This window comes from Arvicola amphibius, chromosome 6, assembly GCF_903992535.2.
Source record: "Arvicola amphibius chromosome 6, mArvAmp1.2, whole genome shotgun sequence".
Lineage (NCBI taxonomy): Eukaryota > Metazoa > Chordata > Mammalia > Rodentia > Cricetidae > Arvicola > Arvicola amphibius.
In genome coordinates, this window is record NC_052052.2 from 34,125,176 (window position 1) to 34,153,139 (window position 27,964).

The 27,964-nt window shown below is 44.0% G+C and overlaps 2 protein-coding genes across 2 annotated transcripts in view; both read right to left on the minus strand.

Moving 5' to 3' along the window:
- The window catches only part of LOC119817570 (BUD13 homolog), a 90,325-nt gene that overhangs the window by 36,272 nt on the left and 26,089 nt on the right, over nucleotides 1-27,964 (minus strand).
- Nucleotides 5,084-14,744, minus strand: LOC119817575 (peroxiredoxin-1). The gene is made up of 6 exons (XM_038334893.2): nucleotides 14,616-14,744; nucleotides 12,782-12,898; nucleotides 9,233-9,386; nucleotides 8,675-8,797; nucleotides 7,174-7,304; nucleotides 5,084-5,420 (listed from the first exon to the last, which is right to left on the minus strand). Exons 2-6 carry the CDS (start codon nucleotides 12,885-12,887, stop codon nucleotides 5,335-5,337), a joined length of 600 nt encoding a protein of 199 aa, XP_038190821.1. The 5' UTR covers nucleotides 12,888-12,898; nucleotides 14,616-14,744; the 3' UTR covers nucleotides 5,084-5,334.

A 27,964-nucleotide genomic window follows, 5' to 3' on the forward strand; every position in this document is an offset into this window, starting at 1 on the left:
GCCATGGCTTAAAACTGTTTTTAAAAACAAAATTGTCAGTCTTTTTTCTTAAGTCTATTGCTAACATAAGAGTTATTTCTCATGTGTAAGTCAAGAAAACACAACGCCGTCCGGGGAATAAATAGCAAACCAATGTGGAAGCCAAACCTGCAGATTCTCAGACCATTCTGCTGTTCCACTCCAGATTTCGGGCCAAAGAGTATTTCTATCCCACACTAACTAATGGGAACTTTTAAAAGAGTTTAAGTTACACAAGTCGTAGGTTTAAAGTAGAAAAGAATGTATAGGAAACATTTAGTTTATTTAAGAAAAAAGGAAGACTGGGGGTGGTGGCACATGCCTTTAATCCCAGTACTCGGGAGGCAGAAGCAGGCAGATCTCTGTGAATTGGATGCCAGCCTGGGCAACAAAGCAAGTTCTAGGAAAGCTAGGGCTGTCACATAGAGAAACACTGTCTCAAAAACCAAAAATGCAAACAAAACAGTTTAAGAGAAAAAGAAAGGTTTTGGGTTTTCTGTTTGTTTTCGAAGATGACTCAATTTCAGAGAAACTCAGAAGCCCTGCTGCAACCACACAGGCTAGGCTGCTAAGGATGAGGAGGTATAGAGAAGCTGGAATGAGCTCAATAAACTGTAGCACAATTAACAAAAACACAGACACAGATATTGGGGTTCAGCATGAAGACCAGAAAAGCAAAGCAGCCAGACACTACCACTTACCTTTATGTCAGTCTGAGTATGGCGATCCTTCCTCCAGAAATCCTCAGAATGAGACTGGCTGAGAGCTCTCTCCTCCTGTCTTATATTCCTCTCTAGGGCTGGGATTAAAGGCGTGGACCACTACCACCTGGTTTTTATGGCAAACCAGTCTGGCTACTTGGATTAAAGGTGTGTGATACCACTGCCTGGTATGTGAGGCTGACCAGGGTGGTTGTTTTAGGCACTGATCTTCAGGGAAGCTTGATTTACTAAAATACAAATGAAATATCACTACAGTAAGCAGTCTGACAGTGTGACTGCCTAGATCTAGTGCCCACCATGGTGCCACACGATCCTCTGCGATCTCATCAATACTGCCTGCCTCAGACCAGCATCTGAACCCATTCTACTCACCACAGTGGGGGAAATCATTGCTTTCCAAGTTCACCTGAACTTGGAGTCAAACGTGTATCGATAAATGTCAGAAATCAGAGGCAGAGGTCACAGGAAGCAGTTAGGTGAGAAGGAAATGTCCAGCAGATCAATCTCATGTGGGTAAATGTAACCCCCACTTGGCGGGTCTGCTATTCAGGGTCCTCTGAAGGGGCGCTAACCTGCAAGACATGAGCTGAAAAGAGGAAGACAGCCAAGCAAGATTCTATTGTCAAGGTCTCCGTTTATTGGGGTGAAAGTTACAGCTTATATACCTTTTGAATGGGGTGGAGGTAGGGGTAGGCAGGAACTCTGCCGGGGTAACTGAAGGTCATCAGTCAGCACCTGGTGTAAGCCGAAACAGGTGAGCCATTAACATTGGAGTAAGGGGCGGGTTCCTTTAACAGATAGTTTTCAAGATAGTTGGGATGTGGGGTGGGATCTCCGTAAACATCCTTAGGGCAATGACCTCTGCTATCCTTTAGGACGATGGTCCCTGACAGGTGAAAACACATAGAAAACACACCAGGGACACCAATCTACTTTATTTTAAATTAGGTGAGGAGCAGGTATGGCTGGACAGGGAGATGCCTCGGGAAAGAGGGCACATACCAGAGGGGATGAGAAGACTGTCTCGCGTGGATGCTTCATCTAACTCATCCTTCTTACAAGTCCTTACAGGTCACTCCACAAGACCTTGGGACCCTGAAGGAACAGATCCTCTAGCCCAAGGCTGTGGGAATGGGACTGAGAGCTGCTGGGTTCCAGGCTAGAAAGGGTGTTCTGACCTTCTATGAGGAAGTAAAATGACAAACCAACCACTAGCTAGACTGTGATGTGCATAAAAACAGGTCCTGGACCTTCTTGGAAAGGACCCATAGGCCTGGTTTGAATGTGCCCATTCACAGGTGCTTCTCACTGCATACTTTTTTTTTGTCCCCCAACTGCAATAATGATGTAATGGAGAATGTAGTGGTACCTGTCCTGGAACTAGCTCTTGTAGACCAGGCTCTCCTTGAACTCACAGAGATCCACCTGCCTCTGCCTCCCTCCTGAGTGCTGGAATTAAAGGAGTATATTACCACTGCCCGGTTATATACTCATTTTTAAGATATTATTACTGTGTATATATGAATGTACCTATGGGGCTCAGAGGGCAGTTTCATGGATTCGGCTCTCTCACCTTTACATGGGTACCAGGGGTCAAACTCAAGTTGGTATGCTGGTGTGGCACACAGTGCCTTTATCCCTCACCCCACCTAACTATCCTGTCCGTATCTTGACCACCTCTTCACAAACATTCTAAGGAGTAAGGAAGGGCTCCCTTGAGCCCTGACTTGGATTTCTCTGCCCCTGGATTTTCCAGAGACAGCCAGGAAACACAAAGTTTTAAGAACAAAGCAGGCAAGCTGGGCAGTGGTTGCGTAAGGCCAGCATTCAGGAGGCAAAGGCTGGAGTTTTTTTGTTTGTTTGAGGTTAACCTTGTCTACACAGTTCCAGAACAGGTAGATCTTTTAAGAAAAAAAACTTCTCCTAAAAACAAACAAATTGAATAGATCAGGCCAGGGTCGGTTGCAGATGCCTTTTATTCTCTTATTCGGGTAGCAGAGGCAGGTACTGTCTCAATGAGTTCAAGACCAAACTATACAGAAAGTTATAAGGTTAAGGCCATTTGTTGCTCTTGCAGAAGACTGGCATCTCATCACCCACAAGGCTGGCTGCTCACCCTCTGCTGGCCTCTGTAGGTACTGCTTGCACATAAAAATAAATTGAAGAAAAAAGCTTGCAATAATGGTAGCTGGACTTAGTGTCAAAATGACCTCTGTAACTCTGCCTTTCTTTTCCCTTCTCCCCAGCACATAGCAGGTGTGTGCATACACCCCCGATTTGGGGGCTGGTTTGCTCTCCGAGGGGTAATGTTGCTGCCAGGGATTGAAGTGCCAAATTTGCCACCCAGAAAGCCCCGGATTGAGTGCCTACAAGAGCTGGCCACGTCACTCTACTTGAAGGCTTCAGTTTTCACTGGCGTGACTGGACTTACCGGGATGCCGTGAGTCCTGAAGAATGGTACTCAGAAGAACAGAAGATCTACTTTTCCACCCCACCTGCACAACGTTTGGCCCTATTAGGCTTAGCCCAGCCCTCAGAATGCCCTAGCACTACATCTGAGCATCCCAGTTCCAGGCTTACCAAGCCTCAGATTTCCAGCAGAGCACGAAGCTGGCTTAGCCCAGTGTCTCACCACCTCTCTCCCCGGGCCCTTGATACCTTTCCCCTGTGGAATCGCACTTTGGTAGATTCATTTGCGGTAGAATTTGGGTTTTGAAAAAGCACTTTGCTTTTTCAAAACAAGGTTTCTCTGTGTGGCTATGGCTGTCCTGGAACTCACTCTGTAGACCAGGCTAGCCTCCAACTCGGAGATCTGCCTGTCTCTGCCTCCTGAGTGCTGGGACTAAAGATGTGTGAAAGAAGCACATTTATTTTGACTATTTTTTATTTTGGCTCAATTTACATTGGTCAAGACAAACACATTCAAGACAGACTCAAAATCAGCAGGTGCCTTCAAATATTGGACTCATACCTGTTCTGTTTTTGTGTAGTACTGCAAGATACTATTTAGAGGTGTGGTTCTCAATCTTCCTAATGCAGTTTCTCATGTTGTGGTAACCCCCAACAATAAAATCACATTCATTGTTATTGAAATAACTGATTTTGTTGTTGTGAATCATAATGTAAATGTTTCCCCAATGGTCTTAGGCTACCCCTGTGGAAGTCTCCTCTAACCCCTAAAGGGGTCTTGACCCACAGGCAGAGAATTGCTGATTTAGAGGCTCCTAAGGTTATACACCCTTTAAATGGTACCCACCACATAAGGCTAAGCCAAGTAATTATTTAAATAAATGACTTTCAGACTGTCAAACCTATAGTAGTGATGTTATTACTAAAGGCTTAAAGAATCTTGCCATCTTGCCAGCCTGCCATCCATCCTCATGGAAGGAGAGAACAGACTCCTGGAAGCTGTACTCTGACCCCATATACACTGATGTACCCCTCTCCCCATGAACATGTGATTTAAGAGGAAGGAAAAAGAAATGGTCAAGGGCTGAAGAGTTGGCTCAATGGTAAGAGCTCTTCCAGAGGTCCTGAGTTCAATTGCCAGCAACCATAAGGTGGCTCACAGCCATCTGTAATGAGATCTGGTGCCCTCTTCTGGCCTGCATGTCTATCTGCAGGCAGAACACTGCATACATAATAAAAAAAAAATCCTAAAATTAAACATAAAAAGAGATGGTCAGGCCCATCAGGTCTTTACTCCCAGAATTCTGAGATGAGTGCAAGATGAAACCCAACCTAGGCTGCAAGGCAGACTGCATTTGTGTGTAGGCTAGAAGCATGTCTCAGTCTTCTTGAGGCTGGAATTTAGAGGCAGTTGGGAGCCATGTGCTGTGTGTGGGTTGAGACAATCCCCCTGAACTTGATGCTTATTTGAGGTTTGCTAACCAGCAAGCGCCAATCTACCTGTCTCCCTGCATTTACTTAAGAAACACACAACATTGGTCCTGGCATTTTTATGTGGTTGTTGGGGACTGGACTCAGACCCACGTGCTTGCACAGTGTTCTGCTCACAGTGTGTTCTACACTTGGTCACAAGTTTACTAACCCAGTAGCCACCAAGGGTACGGAACAAGAGCCAACTAGTAAGATCATTGAATCAGCTGTTCAGGAAATCTTAGACAGCCATACTGGAGTTCTGGGCAGTTCAGATTGGAGTGCTCTCCGCACAGCCGATGCTCGCTTTTGCCTTCACTTCTCTGGTGCTGGGATTACAGGTGTATCCCACACCGTTTATGCGGCCACAGCCTTAGAACACAGGGGCTTTGTGCACACATGCAAACTGTTCATTTCTGTCAACTTGACAGTAAACTACTGTCCTCTTAATGAAGCTCACCAAGTCCTCATATTTTCAAGTTTAATAGATACTACAAAAAGAACAGGCTGATTTCTGCAACAGGTGTATCATACATTCTACCCACAACACAGCTCAGTCCATTCCCAAAAGTGGAAGAAAGGCCAACCCCCACCCCCCCAGACCTGTAGGAAAGGTATGTCTTGGATGACACCAAGTTTTTTCTAAGCACGAATAGAGTACAAGAGATTTTCTTCTCGCTGCCCAATGCAGCCTGGCAGAAAAATGGTCCAGTGCTCACTTCTGCTTAGAGAAATATTCTTTGCTCTTCTGGACATCAGGCTTGATGGTATCACTGCCAGGTTTCCAGCCTGCTGGGCACACTGCAAGAGAAAGGTATCATTAATTATTAACCTGCTCAGTGGTATGTATCTCCTATCTCCTCCTCCATGAACAAAGGGCTGCCATATTGGTGGCACACACTGGCAGATATGCTGAAGAACCGAAGAACCGGAGGCAGGAGGATTATAAATTCAAGGCCAAACTAGACTAGAAATTTTCGTGGCACATCCCTTTACTCCAACATTGAAAAAGCAGAGGTAGCAAGCAGATCTCTGGAACTTAAAGGACCACCTGGTCTACATCGTGCATTCCAGACAAGTGAGACCCATTTCAAAAATCAAAACAAACCACAGGTGGCCCCCTAGTGGTCACGGGCACAGGAGTTGGCCCCATCCCTCACCAACCAGCTGCCATATGGTTCTCCACAATACATGGCTTCTGGCAGGGGTGCAGATGGGAAAAAGATACACTTTTCCTTCCATGGGGGGCGGTGGTGGGGCAGGCCACTAGGAGTTTGAGCATGCTCCAATGAGTATATGGACAACACAAAATGAACTTAATTTGACTGTTTTTTTTTTCCTTTTTGATTGGACTGGGGTACATGAGCCTGGTCTACAAAGTGAGTTCTAGGAAAGCCAGCACTGTTAAAAGAGAAAGCCTGCCTCGAAAAACAAAAACAAAAAAGCGAACTTAAATAGCTTGACACCCTCTAGCAGAAGATCAAACTCCATTTTTTATTTATTTATTGGTTTTGTTTGTTTGGGTTTTTCAAGACAGGGTTTCTCTGTACCTTTGAGTCTATCCTGTAACCAGCTCTTGTAGACCAGGCTGGCCTCGAACTCAGAGATCCCCTACATCTACCTTCTGAGTGGTGGGATTAAAGGCATGCGCCACCACTGCCTGCCTGAACTCCATTTTAGATGGGACCCAACTTGACGGGGGTGAGGGTGTTAAATACAGCCCAGCAAAGTCAAACATTCCCAAGAACCTGTGCCAGCCCTGGTCAAAGCACGTGACCCCATTAGGGTGTCCAAACAACATCTGTTTTCTTCAAATGTCCTTGTAGGTATCTGATTAATTGCTGTTTTGAAATTCCTCTATACCCCCAACCTACAATTCAAAAATTGGATACTGGCTCTGTGGTGGTCTTGTTTGTGTGTCCCATGACAGAGGCATATCAATACCCACTCACATACAAGCAATTTTAATAAACAATACTTCTTTTTTAAAAATGTCTGGAAAAAACCTTGTCTCCAAACACAAAAATTTCCCTTTCTCTCTGACACAGGGCTTATTTTGAAGGTAGCTCTGGCTGACCTAGACCTATAATCCACTAGGTAGACCAGAATGGTAACAAATTTACAGAGATCCACTTGTCTCCTGAGTGCAGGTATTAACAGCGAGATCAGCTGGGCGGTGCAGTGCACGCCTTTAATCCCAGCACTCAGGAGGCAGAGGCAGGTGGATCTCTGTGAATTTGAAGCTAGACTGGTCTACAAGAGCTAGTTCCAGGACAGGCTCCAAAGCTACAGAGAAACCCCGTCTCAAAAAACCTAAAAAACAGTGAGATTCTCCTCAAATCTGCATCAGTCATTGATTCCAAATTAGCAGAATATGAATATGAAGATTGAACAAAAAGCCTTTGTTTTTTTTTCTCCAGTCTTGTATATTACCCTACCCCCACAGAACCCTCTAATCTAGATTTTCATTTCTTGCAAAGACACAACTGCCCTTTTACCCAATAGCCTTTGCACCCTACCATACTGCTATCTCATTAACGGGCAGATGACTTACCTTCACCATGTTTGTCAGTGAACTGGAAGGCCTGAACTAGTCTTAGAGTCTCATCCACAGAGCGGCCAACAGGAAGATCATTTACAGTGATCTGTCGAAGGATACCTTTATCATCAATAATAAAGAGGCCCCTGGGTGGGAGAGTGAAGCATTGAGAAAGAGGCATTATAAGTCAAATTTTTGCACTGCTGTAAGTCCTAAGAAAATGGGCTGCTCTACAAAGTTATACCAGCCTACTATTAGTGAAACTACACTGAACAATACAATGAGATAGATACAGCCCAGTCGGCAGTGTGCTTGCCCAGCATACAGGAAACCCTGGGTTTCATCCAAGGACCACATAAACCAGAAAGAGTAGTGCACAAAAGGAAAGTGGAGACAGCAGATCAGAATTCAAAATCATCCTCAGACAACATGTCCAAAATAAAACAGACTGGAGGCTAGACATAGCAGTACATACCTGTAAATTCTAGTACCCAGGCTAGAAAGGAGGCTCACTAGAACAAGGTCAACCTGAACTATAGCAAGTTCAAAGCCAACTTAAGATATAACAAAGTTTTCCTAAAAAATAACAACAAAGAGGCTGGGAGAGAAGACTCAGTAAAGTGAGACTCCTGCAAGTATGAGCACCTGAATTTGAACCCCAGAACCCATTAAAAAATAAATTACCAAAAAAAAAAAAAAAAATCTCACCCTTAAAAAAACTGAAGGGGCCAGAGAGATGGCTCAGAAATTAAACGCACTGGCTGCCCTATCCAGAGGACCTGTGTTTGATTCTCAGCACCAGTTGGGGTTTTGTTGTTGTTGTTTTTTGTTTTTTTTTATTTTTTGAGACAGGGTTTCTCTGTAGCCTCTTATTGAACTCACTTTGTAGATGAAATTGGCCTCAAACTCATGGAGAAGCACCTGCTTCTGCCTCCTGAGTGATGGGATAAAAGGTATGCGCCATCGGCCAGCGACACTGCAACCATTATAAACTCTAGTTCCAGGTGATCTAGTGGACACAGGTGGCACACATAGACACACATATGCACACATTATTTCCTTTTTTTGGGGGGGTGTTGTGATTGGGGGGAATTGTTTGTTTTTCAAGATAGAATTTCTCTGTATTGACCTGCACTCACTTTGTAGATCAGGTTGGCCTCCAACTCATAGAGATCTGCCTGCCTCTGCTTCCCAAAGATATGGCTCAGTGGCCAAACAAGTTTGATCCCAGCATCCATGTCAGGTCATTTACAACTAAACTGCCTATAACTACAGCTTCAGGGGATCTAACATACTCTCCTATCCTCCTTAGGGTAGCACTTACACAGTATTTTAAAAAAATGGAAGTATAACTACTTACAAGATTTTTGTAAATATTAAACAAGACAATGTATAAAAGTTAACATATCTGGCACAAAGAATTGAATAGCTCTTAGGTATATGACAGAGAAGCCCTGTCTCGAAAAATCAAAAAGGAAAAAAAAACAAAAACAAAAACAAAAAACAAAGTACATACCTGAAAGAGATACCTTCATCAGCTTTTAAGACTCCATAATCCTGAGCAATACTACGCTTGGGGTCTGACACCAAAGGGATGTTCATAGGTCCCAGTCCTCCTTGTTTCTTGGGTGTATTAACCCTATAGCAAGAGACATTCTTAGAATCCATTCATTCAAACCTTTGTGAAACCAAGAATATTAACTGGACCTATCCCTCCCCTTTCAGATACCTTTCCCCCATAACTTTTTCAACAGTAAAATGAATGGCCTGACAACACTTAAGAGTGTGTATCAGACAACAGCAACTCAAGCTGCTTTGTCTCAGCTGCTGGACAGTAGAAAGGAGTTGGAGCCCAGAAGCCGACACTTAAGTCTACTGCCAAACCTCTAAATTTGTTCAAGAAATCCTCAACATGTTGTGGTCTACTCCTGTAATCCCACCTACTCATAAGGCTAAGGCTGGAGATACTACAAACTAAAAGAAAGCCGGCCTGAATTATGTATTAACCCTGACTCAAAAACAAAAACAGAAAACAAAAAATTCCAAACATGCCAAAATGGGACAAAAACTTTACCATGCCAGATGACAGAAGTGAGAATCCACAGACGCTCCAATCACTTGGCAGTTCAGTTTCTTAAACTCTTCTGCCCTATCACTGAAAGCAATGATCTCAGTGGGGCACACAAAAGTAAAATCCAGAGGGTAAAAGAAGAATACGACATATTTTCCTGGGGAGGAAAAAAAAAGTAATCAAGAGGTTAGCTTTGAAACTGAGGTTTTTTTTCTTCTGTCTCTCTTTAAGACTGGGTTTCTCTGTGTAGCTTTGGAGCTTGTCACGGAACTTGCTCTGTATACCAAGCTTATCTTGAACCCACAGAGATTCATTCTTCCTCCAGATTGCTGGGATTAAAGGCATGTGACATCACCACCAGGCAATTGTTTTATTTTTGACATAGGGTCTCCTTCTGTAGACCGTGTTATCTTGAAACTTATTAAACAGCCTTGGCTGGTCTTGAATTTATGATTTTCCTGCTTGTCTCCTGAAAGCAGAGACAGGCAGAGGTAGCTACCACACCCAATGTGTGTGTGTGTGTGTGTTTTGGGGTACGTGGTTTTTTGGAGACTGTCTCACTATGTATCCTGGAGCTGACCTGACGCTCCACAAAAAAACACCACCTCAAAAAGCAAAATCAAAACAACAAAACAAAACTACCAACAACAGAAGCTGGGGGTGAAAATTGAAGGAGAGGAGAATTAGGAGTTTGTGGTCATCTAGCAGTTAAGAGCTGGCTGCTCTTCTAGAGGTCCCAGACTTAATTCCCAGTGCACAAATGCCTGTAATATCATTACCAGGGGATCCAAGACACATTTCTAGCCTGTTCTAGCACCAGACATATATGTATGATAATAGACATATATGCAGATAAAACACCCACACACATAACTAAATTTAATAATAAAAAAAATAGATAAGGAAAGGCAAGCCAACAATACAGACAGAAAGTAAAGTCAGAGCCTTTATGCAATGGAAGAATAAGGGGGCTGGAGAGATGGCTCAGTGGTTAAGAGCACTGCCTGCTCTTCTAGCAACCACATGGTGGCTCACAACCATCTGTAATGAGGTCTGGTGCCCTCTTCTGGCCTGCAGGCATACACACAGACAGAATATTATATACAGAATAAATAAATATAAAAAATGGAAGAATAATTAAGCAATATCACAGGTAATATTCTCCCTTTTCATCCTGTTACAGGCAGGGTTTCTTGTTTCTGCTGTGGTACTATAGACTAGTTAGCTCCATCTATCTTGAGTAGGACTGGTGGAATTATAGAATCTAATCAATGATTCCTTTTTTTTTTTTCTTTTTTCTTTTTTTGGTTTTTCGAGACAGGGTTTCTCTGTAGCTTTTTTAAAGCCTGTCCTGGAACTAGCTCTTGTAGACCAGGCTGGCCTCAAACTCAGAGATCCGCCTGCCTCTGCCTCCCTCCTTTTTTAATTGGTTTTTGGAGACAGGATTTCTCTGTGTAACAGCCCTAGCTGTCCTGGAACTAGCTCTGCAGACCAGGCTGACCTTGAACACACAGAGATCTGCTGCCTATGCCTTTAGAATGCATAGAACCCAGCAAACCCTATTTTTTATGTAGGCTCCATGGATTAAAATAAATTTGAGACCTCAGGTTTGTTCAGCAAGCACTTTTACCTGATGAATATGTTCCCAGCCTTCATGGGTAATGTTTAAGTAATTTCATGAATTAAAACAAATATGTTCCTAACAAGCCCAACAGGACATGACTAGAAAATTTTTACAACCAAAAGTACCCACAGTACTGGTAGGTAACAGGATTTCTAGCTCCAATTCTACTTTAGTAACTCAGATTCTCACTAAAGTAATTCTTCTAATGGGCCAGAAGCCTCTCATCATTCCTAATGGTTGAACGACTGGAACATTTCCAAATATCCTCCTATATTCTGGTAGCAACTATGTCTGAAAGTCAAAACAAGCAGTCCCTGACTCATCTAAGCAATCTCTCTGTGGCTTTGCTTAACAAGCACTTTGAAGCCTCAGTAGACCAAGCCCTACAGGGCAGGGAGCAACTACTCCCTAGACCATGTGCCAGGGTCACCTCCCTAGAGGTGTGTTTTAGACTGTTTGCTGCAAATCTTTTTCATAGGATCCACAGTAACTGTTTGCATATCAACAACAAAGAATGATATCAATGGATTTCACTGGATATTTTACCCAAAAGCTATCTCCAGAAACTCATAGACCACTAAGAAGGTACATTTAACACCAGTTTGAAGCTTATACCTAAGGAATCAATGCTCTCAATGGTCCCAAAAGACCTAGCAAATGAGATTGCAAGGGAGAGGAAGAATGGGGACTAGAAAGCTCAGCAGTTATCGGTACTCATGCTGCTCTTGCAAAGGACTCTGGTTGGGACCCAGTCAGCCACATGGCAACTCACAACCATCTGTAACTACAATTCTAGGGTTTCCAACACCTGTGCACACAAGCAGTGTACATAAACACATACAGGCAAAACATTCACGCACATAAAAATTTATACACCTTTAAAAAATAATTAAGGTGGGCAATTTATGTTTTACTTTTTTATTTGAGATCCAGAGATCTACTTGATGCACCACTACACCCAGCTAGGAGGTCAAATTTTTGAAAAGAAGGGAGGGAAGGTAGAACATTAGCAGAACCTGCAAAGAATCTGTATAAAAGTATGGCAAAACAAAATTAATTGCAGCTATCAATTTTTTCCTGTGAACAGAAGCAAAGCCACAGCTCCAAAGACTTGAATTGTAAGACTAAATATCTCAATTTTTCTTAAAACAAGAGATGAAGGGGACTATAAAGACTACTTAAGGCAGATATCTGTGAGTTCAAGGCCAGCCTGTTCTACAAGAGCTAGTTCCAGAACACGTTCCAAAGCCATGGAGAAACTCGGGGGGGGGGGGGGGGGGGGGGGGCACTACTTAGCTGTTATCACTTGGCTGTTCTTCCCAGTACAGATGTGGGGGTTAACATCCAGCCCCAGGGGATCCAACGCCTTCCTATTTGTGAGCACATGGTGCATAGGAAAACTATTCACCCATACACATAAAAATAAAACACATCCCGAAAGTTTTCCAATTTAAAAGAAGAGGAAGGGGAGAAGGCCAAGCATTGATGCCAGACACTTTTAATGGACGCAGAGGCCAGCAGATCTCTATAATTTTGCTACCACCCTGGTCTACATATCAAGGTCCAGGCCAGCCAGGGGTTAGTGAGACTCTGTCTCAAACAAGCAAACAAAGAGAATCAAAAGAGGGCACAGTGGTGCATGCCTTTAATCCTAGTAGAAAGGCGACAGCAACAGGAGGATCCCTGTGAGTTCAAGGCCAGCCTGATCTATGTAGTGAGTTCCAGGACAGAGAGCTATACAGAGATTTTATCTCAAAAGGAAAAAAAAAATCTTTCCAATAATAGAGATACCACTTAAAAGATAATCAAGCAAATGTTAAGAGGCTTACGCCTAGGAGAACTACCTAGTAGTCACTGTCCCAGCCATGACTTCACTTCAGCATGGAGACACGTGAAGTGGCCTCTTGCCCAAAGTAATCAATTCTTACCTTTGTAATCACTTAGGCTGATATCTTTGAATTGTCCATCTGGCATAACAGCTGTGGCTTTGAAGTTGGGGGCAGGATGCCCAATTTTTGCATTTCCTGAAGACATCTTGCTATCAGCTGAAAAAGGCAACAACAACAAAAAAACTGAAATAAGCCTGGTTTTTCTAAATAACCAACAGCTTTCATCACCTAGGTACTTAACTGTAGTTCAACCAAGGAACTGTCCAGTGGCCTTGAATATATTGTTTTATATTAGTCACAACCCAAAAGCTCCAACTCCGGGGTAAAACAAGACTGAATGTTCGCCTTTGTTTTCCATTACAAAAAGCTCCACAGTGTCTAAACAAGTCAGTTCTACCACCCTTTCTGAACCAGTTTTTGCATATGCATTAGGAAGAAGCAGGAAAGAATGGGAACAGACACAAGAATCCAAGCAACACAATGCCAGGACATTTCAAAACATTAGGTGTTGTGTTTAAGCAGTTCTTTCTGCATACCTTATTTGAGGCAAACCTAGGTTAATTGAGACCTTGTCTTAAGACTTTTTAGGGACAGTGGGAATAATTCCAGCACTCTGGATGCTGAGGCAGGAGGATACTGAGAAAAGACTGAGAAAACTTACCTCAAAAAGTTTCTAGATCAGTGAGGCTATATGTAAGTTAAGGCACTTGCTACCTCACGACCTTAGTCCAATACCCTCAACCAGCATAAAATGGAACAAGAACTCACTTCTACAGGTTGTCTTAACATCAGAGCCCACACACATACATGTTTCGGGATAGTAAGTGTAATCCCCTACACTTGGGAAATAAAACCTGAAGGATTAGAGAGTTCAAGGCTAACCACATTAGAGGACGGACCTGAAGAAAACTCTATCTTTTAAAAAAAAAAATCCAAGTATTGTTAGAAAACGATTTCTGCTATGTACCCAGATCAATACCAAGACAGACTTAAGATTTACACCGTTAGGCGCTTTAGAGAGATGGCTCAACGGTTAAGAGCCTGCACTGCTCTTTGTAGAGAACCCTAATTCGGTTTCCAGCACCCACGTAGGGTGGTGGACAGCCACCTGTAACTAGCTACAGAGAGGGTCTCACACATCTAACCTCGAGCACCTGCGCTCACACGCACGTACCCAAAAACGACCACACATAACGAAAACAGCAATCTAAAACAAAATTTAAAGCACTCAAGTCTGAATGCTGCAAGCTCCAAACTTCTTGGTTCATAACTCCAATAACCAAATTAAAGGCTAGGAGCGTCGTCCATCGCAAACTTTTTTTCGTATCAAAGTTATTTTCAAGGGCATGCAGCAACTAGTGTGCTACATCAGCTTATCAAACTCGCTTTGCAAGATGGCCTGGCACTCCAAAGACCAACCAATCCCAGAAAATTGAATTCTGGCCGCTGCGAAGCCTCTGTAGAGGAATCGTCCCAGAACGCCCGAGACGGTCACGCCCCAACCTCACCTGAGGTTCCTGCCACTCACGCCATCACCCACCCCAGAACTTCAGGAAACAACGCGGCACAAGCGGAGCGCGCGCAGGGAGCTTAGTCGAGAAGACTCCAGCACTACCCGTCCCACCGCGTCAATCTACGCGATCAGAAAGTCCGGAGAGGCGGAAACTCAACGTTAGCCTCAGGTTCCCACAGGTCCGGGAACTAAGGGCCACGTGAAGAATGCGAGCAGCGTCCGAGCGCTCGTGGCACCAGGCCTCGCCCGGCTGCCTCAGCCCGTGACCGCCCCTGCAGAGCCAGAACCGGCCTGGGGCAGAAAGAACCGGTGATGTGAGGCACGAGCCTCGTTTCGCGGCCGCGATACCCGTACACTCACCAGGTCCGAGTCACACAGGTCTCAAAGAAAGAAACAGCTACGCAGAGGAAGGAAGACGACGCCCGAGACGCGCGCGCGGGGCGCAGCTTTTATAGCCCACGAAGTTATCGCGAGACTCGGAGAGGGCCGGGGGTGCGGGAGGAGGGGGATCTGGTTGAGCCCCGCCCCGCCCTAGCTGCCCTGTCGGAATGACTCAGCGCTTTCCCTGGAAGAGACTGAAGTTGAAGGGGGGGGGTCTCAAAAACGTTCGCACTTTTCGCTGCAGCTGTTCAGAGAGGTGAGAAAGGACTCCCCTTTGAGGCATCGCTTTTTATCGGGGGTGCCTGGGAAACCTCGCCGCTCTTTATTCCTAGGACTCCTATGTGTTGTGCATAAGGGTCTCCCAATCTGCTCACGGAAGACCACGTCTAATTACACCGAATTCGGGGAACGGTGCACCCCAGTAGTTCTCAAAAACCCTGACCTGTGACTGGAGACATGGCTCAGCAGTTAAGAGCATTGGCTGCGCTTCCGGAGGACCCAGCACCCACATGGCAGCTCAACTGTCAGTTAAGTCCAGTTCCAGTGGATCCAACATCTTCACACAAACATGCACGCAGGCAAAACACCAATACACATGAAATAAAAAGAAATAAATCATTAAAAAAAAAAAACCTTGTCTGGTCTTCTGTGACCCACACCACCTAAGGCAGACCACTCTATTGGCCTCTGATGACTACGCTGCTGTTCTGTCTTGCATACCCTTTTTTTCCACCCTCTTAAATCTTTCTGAATCTGATCTCGTCACTAATCTGATTTGTGGTTTTAAAAACTGGGGCTCTGTGGTCAGTTTCCCGAGTTAAAAGTCACTGTTACAGTGATTGTTCCTCTGAGGAGCCAGAGGCAGGTGGATCTCTGAGATCCAGACCAGTCTAGTCTACAGAGCGAATTCCAGGACAGCTAGCACTACATAGTGAAACCCTATCTCAAAAAAAAATTAAAAAGTCACTTCTTTGCATGTGAGTTTACATAAAAAAAAAAATGTAATCCCATTAAGCCTTGTCTTTTCTTGCCTATAAAATGGAATGATTGTAATATATATTTTGGAGGGGGGCAGTTCAAGGCAGGGTTTCCCTCTGTAGCCCTGACTGTCCTGGAACTTACACTGTAATCAAGGCTGGCCTAGAACCCCGAGATCCATTCACCTGCCTCTGCATCCTGAGTGCTGGGATTAAAAGTGTGTGCCACTATGTCCCGTTAATTCTAGTATCTTAGTGGAAATAATTAATGTTCGTTAGAACAATACCTAAGTTTGCTATGGTGGTAGGTTTTAGTTTTTGAGACAAGTATCTCCTTTAGTAGTCCAGGCTGGTCTTGAACTGCATAAACCTCCTGCCTCCACCTCCTGAGTGCTAGCATCATTGGGAAACCTGGCTGGTATTACTTAGTTCTTACTAATACTAGTCCATCTTCCTCGCTGAAAACCCAGAACCACCTGGTCTGTTTGTGCACACCAGGAAACTAATTCCCCTTCATGACAGATAAGCATTACTTCCTGTAAAGCTGTCCCTGACTGTGGCAATCCTTCCAACAGTGTTACTTTCACTTGGCCCTTGAACTGACCATTGTACCTAAACAATAACCTGGACAGCCAAGAAGAAAATACAACCCTGCAGGTTTGTTTGCACGTTCGCTGCCCCTGCTAGCATGACTTTCTAGAGCAGGGGTTCTCAACCCTCCTAGCTGCCACCCTTTCCCACAGTTCCTCATGCTGTGCTGACCCCAGCCATAAAGCAATCTTCACTGTTACTTCACCTCTGTAAGTTTGCTACTATTATGACTCATAATGTAAACATCTGTATTCTCTGACGGTCTTAGGGGACCCCTGTGAAAAGGGTCCTTTAACCCAACAGGCCTTGACCCACAGGTTGAGAACCCCTGTTCCAGAGGGTGGCATTTGTGTCTCTAAAATGTGATATAAAATGGGAACTCTGAGCTCTTAATAAATAGTATTGGGGTATTGGGTCCCTCTTCTACTCTTTCTTTTTTTTTTTTTTTTTTTTTTTATTCGAGACAAGGTCTCTCTGTTGTCCTTGCTATCCTGGAACTTGCTTTGTAGACTATGCTGGCCTCAAATCTACAAAGATTCTCCTGCCCCTGCCCCTGCCCCTGCCCCCCACCGCTGGCATTAAGACATGGCCCCTCTCTTGACTCTTATTACTAACATAATAGGGCAAGAAGTAAGGGAAATGCTATGTCATGCTAGCTGAATATTTCCAATTTGGAGTATTCATCATCCCTTACAACAGCAGTGATTTTCTTTTTCCTTCTCAGTATGAGGTTGAGCAGCTATTTCGCATTATCCATTTCCAGTTAGTGGAGGCGGTAACCCCCATCAGTTCCCAGGGCCCTGGGACCAGTATAGAAATGGGGAAGTGCTGTGTCATGCTGCCTGAGCTTCTGGCTTAGACATTTTTTTTTGACATTTTTCATTTGTCTTAACAATAGTTTTAGTTGCTTTTTAGTGGGGTGTGTGTGTGTGTGTGTGTGTGTGTGTGTGTTTGCAGGTACATGTACTGGTGGTACACTCCAGCAGAGACGGCGGAAGAGGTTGGGTGTTATGTCTTTATAAAAAAAAGCACAGAACCTGAAGCAGAGCTGGTGGAGATGCTCTGGTCTGTGCCCACACAGCACTGGCTTATAGACATATCCATGCAGCTACCTCAGGCTCTCCTCCCTTGGCTCCTCACCAGTGGTGCTGGGATCCAGACTCAATCTTCATGTTCATACAGCAAGCACCTTTACGCACTGGAACGTCTCTCCTGACCCTGGCTACCTTGCTTTCCCTTCTCACCCTGAAGAGGAGCAGTTGTCACTGCTCATTTCTCTCTTATGAGAGAGAGCAGAGTGAGCCAGCAGACAGTCTTTAGGCTTCAATGTTCTCCCTCCGCCTTGTGGTTCCTACGCATGGAAGTCAGGTCATCAGGCTTGACCGCGGTTCCTTTACCTGTTGAACCAGCTACTCTCCATTGCTTTTGAAACTGAGTCTCCATTTAGAGCCTAGACTGACTGGAACTCAGGGCAGTTCCCCTGACTCAGCCTCCAAAATGCTACGATTGCTGCTGAGTTATCGTGATAGGCTTCACACTTCTTCTAGTTTAATATTTTGATTCTACAGATCAGAACTTGGATCTTCCCAGTGCTAGGCAGAAGCTATAGAACAAGCTCCACCCACAGCCCATACTTCAGTTCCAGAGGCCTTGACAGCCTCTGGTCTGTCACACAAAGGACACTAAGGCTTGTATGTGTGTGTGTGTGGTGTGTGGTGTGTGTGTTGTGTGCAAGGAAAACACTCATACACAAAATAATTTTTAAAAAAATATTTTAAAAAAGAAAGAAAGAAAGATCACCATCTGGGTCAGCAAGAAAGCTCAGTGAATAAATGTACTTGCTGCCAAGCCTATAGCTTCAGTCTAAGTCCCAGAACCCACGAGATGGATGGATAGAACTCGCTCCCTTAAGTTACCCTCTGATCTCCACATGCATGCCATAGCAGGCAGGCAGGCAAACACGACTGAGGCCCTGTCTCAAAATAAACATTTTTTAAAAAGAAGCTAAGATAAAATCCTAAATTAAAGAACATCTAGATAAATAAAGATGTGTCATGTTCACAAATGGAAAGAATTAATGTGGGCACTGGCAAGTTGACTCAGTAGTTAAGAGCACCTACTGTTCTTGCACAGAACCTAAGTTTTATTCCCAGCTCCAGGGCATGCAATGTCTCTGACCTCCACAGGCACATATACACGTGCACATGCACACATTGATACACATAATTAAAATTAATAATGACTAAAAAGTGTTTTTTTCTTAGTCCAATTTAAGTAAATATGGCCTTTTTGCAATTGACTATTTTTGTCTTGTTTTTTTTTTTTGTTTTGTTTTGTTTTGTTTTTTCTTTTTGGAAACAAGGTTCTCTATGTAGACCTCGATGCCCTGGAACTTGCTCTGTAGACCAGGCTAATTTCAAACTCAGATATATCCTTCTGCCTCTGCCTTCCCAGTATTGGGACTAAAAGTGTACAACATCACAGCCCGGCCAGCTTTTTTCGGAAAACTTTTTAAAAGATTTATTTAGTTTTATTTAACTATATATGAGAGAATTGCTTACATGTATGTACATGTACCACAAGAATGCTAGGTGCTCGAGGAGGCCAGAAGAGGATTTTGAGTCTACAGGAAGTGGAGTTATAGACAGTTAGTTGGGAGCCATCTTGTGGTTACTTGGAACTGAATTCAGGTCCTCTGGAAGAATGAGTGCCCTTAACTACTGAACCATCTTTCCAGCCCCTGAATATGGCTTCTTTAAAAACAAAACAAAACAAAACCACATGATGGGTATAGTGGTGCATGTCTTTAATCTCAGCACTTGGGAGTCAGAGGCAGGTGAATCTCTGTGAGTTGAGGCCAGCCTGGTCTACAAAGCTAGTTCCAGGACAGCCAAGGCTGTTACAAAAACACACAAACAACCGAGAAACCTGTCTCAAAATAATAAATAAAATAAAATAAAAAATAAAAAAAACAAAACCACAAAATTCAGGTAGAAATGCAAGTGGAAACATACAAGGTAAGCTTCCTGGAAGCAATGCTCTATATGGAGATGGGTCCTGACTTCTGGAGTAGGGTTCCTTGGTATTGCGTGGTGCCTATCTTGACTACAACCCTTGGATGGTGACTCAATTCTACCATTTTTTCTCTATAAAGAAGCATAGAATCTTTGATCATAGTGTTCTTTGTCAGTAGTTGCCTTGGGCCTAATTTGTTATGAGAGACAGTTATCTGACTCATGAAAAGTCATTGTTCCTTCTTCGTAGTTAACTAAGTATAACAGGCAAGGCAGTTCCTTTAATGTTCGACAAATCAGTATAAAGCAGAAGTCAAATCAACAATCATCTTTTATATTAAGCTTTGCTAACCTAATGACAACCTACCCCAAACATATAAAAATCTTAAAATTAAGCTTATAGGCTATTAAATTAAATGCCTTATTTAATTGCAACAACACATACAAAGAAAAGCATGGAACCAGACCACATGATTTCCAAATCATGGAAACCAGATCTCTGTTATGAAGGTCATCATGGTGACTCAGAATACGTTTATGTTAAAGCTGGGCATGCAGCACATCCTGTAATCCCAGCACTCAGGGACAGAGGTAAAACAGAGAGGGATGATTACTCCGAGTTTGAGACCAGTTTGGCTTATGTAGTGAGCTCCAGATTAGCCAAGACTATGAGGTCTCCTTTTGTAGCTGAGGACCGAACCCCGGACCTTGTTCTTGCTAGGCAAGTGCTCTACCACTGAGTTAAATCTCCAATCAGGAATCTAATTTTTAAAAATGATATTAAATTTCATCTGTGATCTCAGGTTTCAAAAACATATCTTTATTAAAAAAAGATACAAAAAAGTTTTTTTCTTTTATTTCTCAATCTAGGACACTTATGTCTAAATAACTCCTTATTATGGGGTTGGAGCCTATCCTGTGCATAATAAGACATTTAGTAACACCTTGGCCTCTGCCCCCTAAATTGTCGTAGCATACCTGCTCTCCTCTTGCTGCTTGCACTTAGCCCCGCATACCTTGCCAGCTGTCCTATAAGTGACAGAATCATCTTAGCAGAGGAAGTGAAATAAGTGGCTGGTGGCTCCCAGCCTGTCCTATCTCCAGTTCATTTGACCTCGTTGGAAAGGGTTAGTTTTGTCATCAAGAAGCAGGGGGAAGATGTCCTTTTATGCACCTGTATTTCTAGCCTTTTGTCTTGGACAAAACTTCCTGGGAAAGGGGGCCCTTCTTGCCAAAACATTGCAATTAAAGAGAGTGGTGATAGCCTGGTGGTGGTGCACGCCTTTAATTCCCAGCACTCAGGAGGCAGGGGGCAGGTGGATCTCTGTGAGTTCGAGGCCAGCCTGGTCTACAAGAGCTAGTTCCAGGACAGGCCCCAAAGCTACAGAGAAACCCTGTCTCAAAACCCCACCCGAGAGAGAGAGAGAGAGAGAGAGAGAGGAGAGAAGAGAGAGAGAGAGAGAGAGAGAGGAGATGGTGATATTGGACTAGATGTATCTGTTTGGACTTGCTTTTAAAAGAAACCCACAGCCAGGTGTGGTGGCACATGCCTGTAATTCCGCACTCTGGAGGCAGAGGCAAGCGGATCTATAAATTCAAGACCAGCCTGGTCTACAGAGTTTTCTCTCAAACAAACAAGCAAAACAAAGAGTGGTAGCTGCTTTGCCATTTGACAGATGTGCCTGGAGGTGTTGGTGGGGGGGAATGAAGTCACAAAAGACTGAGAAAGCTTATGGTTGGGAAAGGAGGCTTTTTACCACTGAGTAAGAAGCCCCAGTGATTCATTATTAGCCCCCACCACACCTCTAACCACAAGCAGGATCTCACCCCCTTAAGGCACTTAGTCATGTTCCCTTGGCAGACGCAGGTGGTAGTTCTAGAGGCTTCTTACATCCTCTCCTTCCACTTTCCCCTAGGGATGAACAAGCCTGAGTAATGGACATGATCTGAGACCTGCAAAACCAGAAAGGTTTTGTAGCAGAGTCCGCTTCATATGGGTCACCAGCTGGGACACCTGACAAGAGAGGACAGGAAAGGTCTGGTAATCTGCCCCTAACCCTAACCATCACCCAGGCATCGTGGCACCACATCTTTAATCCAGCACTCAGGAGGCAGAGGATGGCCCATCTCTGTGAGTTCCAGACCAGCCAAGGCTCATCATACATGGTTTCATGAGTCAGGAAATGCTAGCCCTCTCTATTGTGAAGTAACAACAGTAAGCAACAATAACACTATACACATACACACACCACACACACATACACACACACCACACAAAACCACTTCATATCATCGAAGCTGAATTTAAACATACTATTGCCCCCTCTACACATATGTGACATGGTTTTTCAAATCCCTGCTGCTGCCTCTGATCTGACCTTGGCCTTCTTCTAACACAATACACAAGGCCCTTTACCTTCTGACCCCTCACGCTCCTCATGCAGGCCTTAGCTACTCTGGCTATAAAGTCTATAAAGTGTCTTGCAATTCTCTGCAACTGAGAAGTTTCCTCAAAGCTCCTCCTTTCCCAGTTCATTTTTTTTGGGGGGGGCTGCTTATTCCACGTTCATTGTTCTGTGTATATTTCCATCATAGACAGAGCACTAATCACATGTTCTTATAACTTAATTACTTTCCTTTTCTCTTTCTCCAGTATATTGTTATCTGATTAAACCAAGGTCCACGGGGTACCCCACGTCATGGAAAAGAAATGTTTGGAGGCTGGAGAGATGGCTCAAGGGAAGACACCGGCAGCCCAGTCTGGACAACCTGAGTCAACCCCTGGAGCCTGCATGGTAGGAAAAAGAGAACTGACCCCCAGTTCTTGGACCTCCACGTGTGCGCCATGCCCCCGACACAAACACACACACACACATACATAAATGCAATAATTTAAACAGGGGCTGGGGAGATGGCTCAGTGGTTAAGAGCACTGACTGTTCTTAAAGAGGACCTGGGTTCAATTCCCAGAACCCACATGGCAATTTACAACTGTCTGTAACTCCTGTTTCAATGGATCTGACACCCTCACACGGACATATATGTGGGCAAATGCCAATGTACATAACATACAAATAAATAAATTATCAACAGGCAGTGGTAGAGCATGCCTTTAATCCCAGCACTTAGGAGGCAGAGGCAAGTGGATCTCTGTGAGTTCGAGGCCAGCCTGGTCTACAAGAGCTAATTCCAGGACAGGCTCCCAAAGCTACAGAGAACCCTGTCTTGAAAAAAGCAGAAAAAATTAATTCAATTGAAGAAGAAGAAGAAGAAGAAGAAAGAAGAAGACGAATAAGAATAAGAAGACAGAAGAAGAAAGAAGAAGAAGAGAAGCAGCAGCAGCAGCAGAGCAGCCAGGCAGTGATGATGGTGCTCACCTTTAATTCCAGCACTCAGGGGGAGGACGCAGGCAGATCTTTGTGAGTTCAAGGTCAGCCTAGTCTACAAAGTGAGTTCCTAGACAGGTTCCAAAGATACCCTGTCGAGGCCTGTGTGGCTCCAACATAGATACTATTTTCCCTAACTAGGACTGGGTACGGAGTCTGAGGAATAATCAGATGCAGCTTACACGTCATCCTTGAAGGGCAAGATCTCTTGTTTATTCTTCAAACAGTTTATATATCATCCTCCAATCGAGCAGGAAAATACATTAGGCTGTATCCTAGGTAATCAGGTGAAGGCCTTTTGTCACTTCCGCATTACCGTGCTGCGAGTACGCTAGCTGTCACGTAGGCCATGAATTAGCATCTCTATAAGAATCTCCAAATTACAAGGAAGGAGCACCAACACATCCTGATCTTTGTTAGGCAGAGACAGCTTGTCTGCAGAGCTACTTGACCACCTCAGATCGGGCCTATGGTTCTTGTGCCATACGGAATATGGGCCTACAATACCCTGTTTCAAAAAAGCAAAAAACAAAAATGGGTAAGATAGGGCAACAACTTTACCTCTGCATCTCAACATCCAGCACATGGTCTCTATAAGCAATTAGTACTCAGTGAATGTGGAATCACAGATTCTTCAGATGGAAGGAGATTGTATCTGGGCAATGGTGGCAAATGCCTATAAACCCAGCACTCAGGAAGCAGAAGCAGGTGGATCTCTATGAGTTCAAGGCTGGCCTAGTCTATATGGTGAGTGAGTTCTAGGCTGCCAGAGTACACAGTGATGAAACCGTATCTCAAAAGAAAAAAAAAAAATGAAATTGCTCTCAGGGTATATCAGAAGCAGGTTAAAATCATAAAGAAAAAGGTACAGCTTTGGTGCACATACCTGCAAGAGTCTCTCTTTGATGGATCGCTTCACAGAAGATGGCCTTTTTCCTGGCAGTCCCATGGTGGCATAGAGCATGACTTGGCATGCTGTGCTACTGTTCCTCTTATAAAGTCACCAAGAGTCCCAGTACTCCCCACCCTAATGAACTTACATACGCTTAATCTTTTCTAAACATTTTACTTCTGAACAAAAGAGGTCAGATTGACTCATTATCGTACACTTTAGGCGTCAGTAGGCAAACTGTATTTTAAAGCCACAGCAGATAGCTAACTATGTATTTGGTAATCTAATTTCTAAGACTGGATAGCATTCTATCCTCACCCGTTTCAACTGCATCTCTTAGAAGAGCACACACTATTACTACTGACATACATTCCCGGGACCCCACTGTGGGGATTTTCAGTGAAGGCATGTCTTTGATAAATAGGAGTTACAGACTAGGTTTCCTTTGCTTCCCTTCTTTCCTTCCTTTAGACAGAGGCTGACTACAGAGCCAAGGCTGCAGTCACACTCCTTTGTTTTACCTGGGCCTGCCTAGGGCTGGGTTTCTGGTTGTGCCACCCCCACTGCTTGGATTTACTGTTTCATTCTCAAGAGGGTTTCTAGGCAGCACCTGACCAGGGAGTTCCAGTGTTCTAATTAGCTACTAATTGGCCATTCAAGTAATAATATCTGTCCAATACTCGGTCCCAAAAGATTAAGACTAATGAAGAAGCTATGTGGGTTCCTAAGATCTCACTGTAAGCCCAGGCTTATGTGAAATTTAATTAATGTTTATCAAATGCTCACTGCCTAAGTTCTTGGGTATCTGAAATTTCATGGAGGGAACTCAAATATCTCTTCTGCAATTGGACAAGAATACAGCAAAGCTAGGCAACTTGCTTGTCATTGGCCTTTAACTGAAAGACTAGCTTTGTAACTACAGGTTATCTGCTAGGTTTCCTTGAAAGGAAGAAAGGAAGGAAGGAAGGAAGGAAGGAAGGAAGGAAGGAAGAGCCTCAAAGCCCAGCTCCAGCAGTGCTCAGAGAAGTCACCTTCTCACCCTAGTGAGGTAGGAGAAAATGTTATTAATTTAACTGGGACTTTAACTTTCACCCACAGTCTGTCTAGATAAGGAAATGCAGGCTGCTGGGCTCAGTCCAGATTGAGACAGACCTGAAGAAGAAATCCCCACACCCACCCAGGCTAGGGCCAGCCTCCTCCCTCAGCTTGCACAACCTCTAGGGCCAGGAACTACCACGCTGGCCTTCTGAAGCCCTCGGACTTTGATCCTTGGGGCAGAATAAACTGAATGTAACTAATACCAAATCCACCTTTAGTTATCAAACCAGACGTTTTCTTCCTCCCCCTCTTCACTTAACATATCATGGGCAGTATTCCATAACAACGTTTACAGATCGACCTTTTTGTGACTGTATGGCTTTTATTTGTTTGTTTTTGTTTGTTTTTCGAGACAGGGTTTCTCTGTGTAGTTTTGGAGCCTGTCCTGGAACTAGCTCTTGTAGACCAGGCTGGCCTCAAATTCACAAAGATCCTCCTGTCTCTACCTCCCGAATGCTGGGATTAAAGGGTGTGTACCATCATGCCTGGCGTATATTTTAACAATTGCTGGATGAGAAGGGTTACATATTTAGCAAGTTAATAACTATGACTAAATTACCTGAGAGATGGGACTCTTTCCTTTTCTTTCTCTCTCTCTCATCTTCTCAGTCTGTCCTAGAACTCATTTGAACTCAGAGATTCACTTGCCTGTGTCTCCCAAGGCTGGGATTAAAGATGAGCACCACCATGCCCAACTCCTAGTTGTTTGTTTTTTTAATATTTTTTTTTATTTGTGTGCATGTGTGTGAATGCAGAAGTTAGAAAACAACTCTCACGGATCAGTTCTCTTCTGCCACCTTGTGGGATCCAGGGATCCAGCTAGGTCATCTGGTCTGCGTACAAGCACCCTTACCCGATAAGCCATCTCTTTGGCTCTTTCTCTCTCTGTCAACAGCTTTATTGAAGAGGGAGAGATGACTCAGTGGATAAGAACACATACCGCTCTTTCAGAGTACTTAAATTTGGATCTCACATTATGAGGCTCACAACCATTCATAACTCCACTCCGAAAGATCCTATTCCTTCTGGCCTCCAAGGCACTCCTATATGCATGCACCTACTCACGTGCATACACATAATTCAAAAATGAAAATAGTGACTGGAGAGAAAGCTCCACAGTAAAGAGCACTTGCCGTTCTTGCAGAGGACTCAGGTTTGGGTCTCAGCACCAACATGGTAGCCAACAAACATTCATAACTCCTGTTCCAAGGAATCTGACACCTCAGACACCCTTTTCTGGCCTTCTTGGGTACTTACACTCAAATGGTATACATACATACATACACACGAAATACTCAAACACGTAATTCTTTTCAGTTAAAAATCATCTTTTAGCCAGGTGGTGGCGCACGCCTTTAATCCCAGCATTTAGGAGGCAGAAACAGGTGGATCTCTGAGTTGAAGGCCAGTCTGGTCTACAAAATGAGTTCTAAGACAGCCAGGACTGTTAGACAGAAAAACCCTGTCTTGAAAAACAAAACAAAACAAAACAAAAATGACTGAGTGTGGTGGCCTTTAGTCCATCACTCAGCAAGGCAGAGGCAGGGTGTGTCTCTATGAATTGGAAGTCAGCCTGATCTACATAGTAAGCTCCAGGCTAGCCAGAATTACATAGTGAGATCCTGTCTCAAAAAGCCAAAGAACAAATTAGATATTTTTTAAAAGAATAGCCCTACTGAGCTATAATGGTTTGCATAAACTGCCCATTTTCACTTCCCCTCCTCCCCTATTTTCAAACAGCCTAACTTTGCCTGTTTGTATATATGTGCACGACATGCATGCCTAGTGCTCTCAGAAGTCAGAAGAGGACTTTGGATCCCTTGGGATTGGAGTTACAGATGGTTGTGAGCCACCACATGGGTGTTGGGAATCAAACTTGGAGCCACTGGAAAAGCTTCAAGTGTTCTTAGCTACTAAGCCAACTTTCCAGCTCTATTTGGTGGGTGTGTGTTGGTCAAATTTTTCTTTGGGCCACCAGCTCACAAATAAGAACACAGAAACTTATTATTAATTATGGCCTTAACTTAGGCTTGTCCTACTAGTTCTTTTTAAAAAAATATTTATCATTGTGTTTTCTTTTAAAAGAGTTATTTATTGTGTATACTGTATTCTGCCTGCAAGCATGCCTTCAGGCCAGAAGAGGGCACCAGATCTCATTACAGATGGTTGTGAGCCACCATGTGGCTGCTGGGTCCTTTAGAAGAGCAGGAAGTGCTCTTTTTTTTTCTCTTTTTTTTTTTTTTTTTTTCTTTTTTTGGTTTTTCGAGACAGGGTTTCTCTGTGGCTTTAGAGCCTGTCCTGGAACTAGCTCTTGTAGACCAGGCTGGCCTCGAACTCACAGAGATCCGCCTGCCTCTGCCTCCCGAGTGCTGGGATTAAAGGCGTGCGCCACCACCGCCCGGCCCGCAGGCAGTGCTCTTAACCACTGCGCCATCCAGCCCCCACTAGCTCTTATAATTTAAATCAATTTACGTCTGCTTTTATTTATCCACATGTGGCTTTTTACTTTCTTTCATTCTGTATGTCTACCTCCATGTCTCGATGATGCTTCTGCAGCCCCTCTTCCCTCTCTCCCCAGAAATCCTGCCTATACCTCCTACCTACCTATTGGCCATTCAGATTTTTATCACACCAATTTCAGCAACACATTTTCAGACAGTGTACAAATATCCCACAACACGTGTGTGTTGGAGCACATAGGTGAGTTGCGATTGGGGTCAGAGTGGGATGATGGAATCCTCCTTTATCACTGTGTCTTATTGCCTGGAGACAGGGTCTCTTGATGAACTGGAAGCTTACCTTTTCCTCGCAGCTGACTGGCCCGCAAACGCTCACAATTCACCTCCCACCCCCAGTGCTGGATCTGTAGGCATGTATAGCCATGCCCAGGTTTATGTGAGCACTGGGGATTTAAACTCAGACTCACAGGTTTGCAGAGCAAGCAGTCTTGCCCACTGAGCCAGCTTCCCAACCTTTCCTTTATTTTCTACTGGATTTACTTTATTTTTTCCCTCAGGTCCTTGAGTCTCAATCTCCTTATTAGTGAAAATTGTGTGTCAGCTATGCTAGTCACCTATGTTTCCTTTTTTAAAAGATGCATTTGTATTTATGTATTTTATTCATATGGGCGTCTGTTTTGCCTACATGCATGTCTCTACACCATGTACATGCATGCATTGTCCCTGAAGGCCAAAAGAGGGCACCTAATACTCTAGGATGGAGTTACAGATGGCCCTTAGCCCCCATAGGTGCTGAGGATTAAACTTGGATCCTCTGTCAACTGGATGAATAATTCATGCTTTTATGTACATGGTACTGATGATTGAACTCAGAGTCTTTTGTTTTGTTTTGTTCTTTGTTGTTTTTAGAT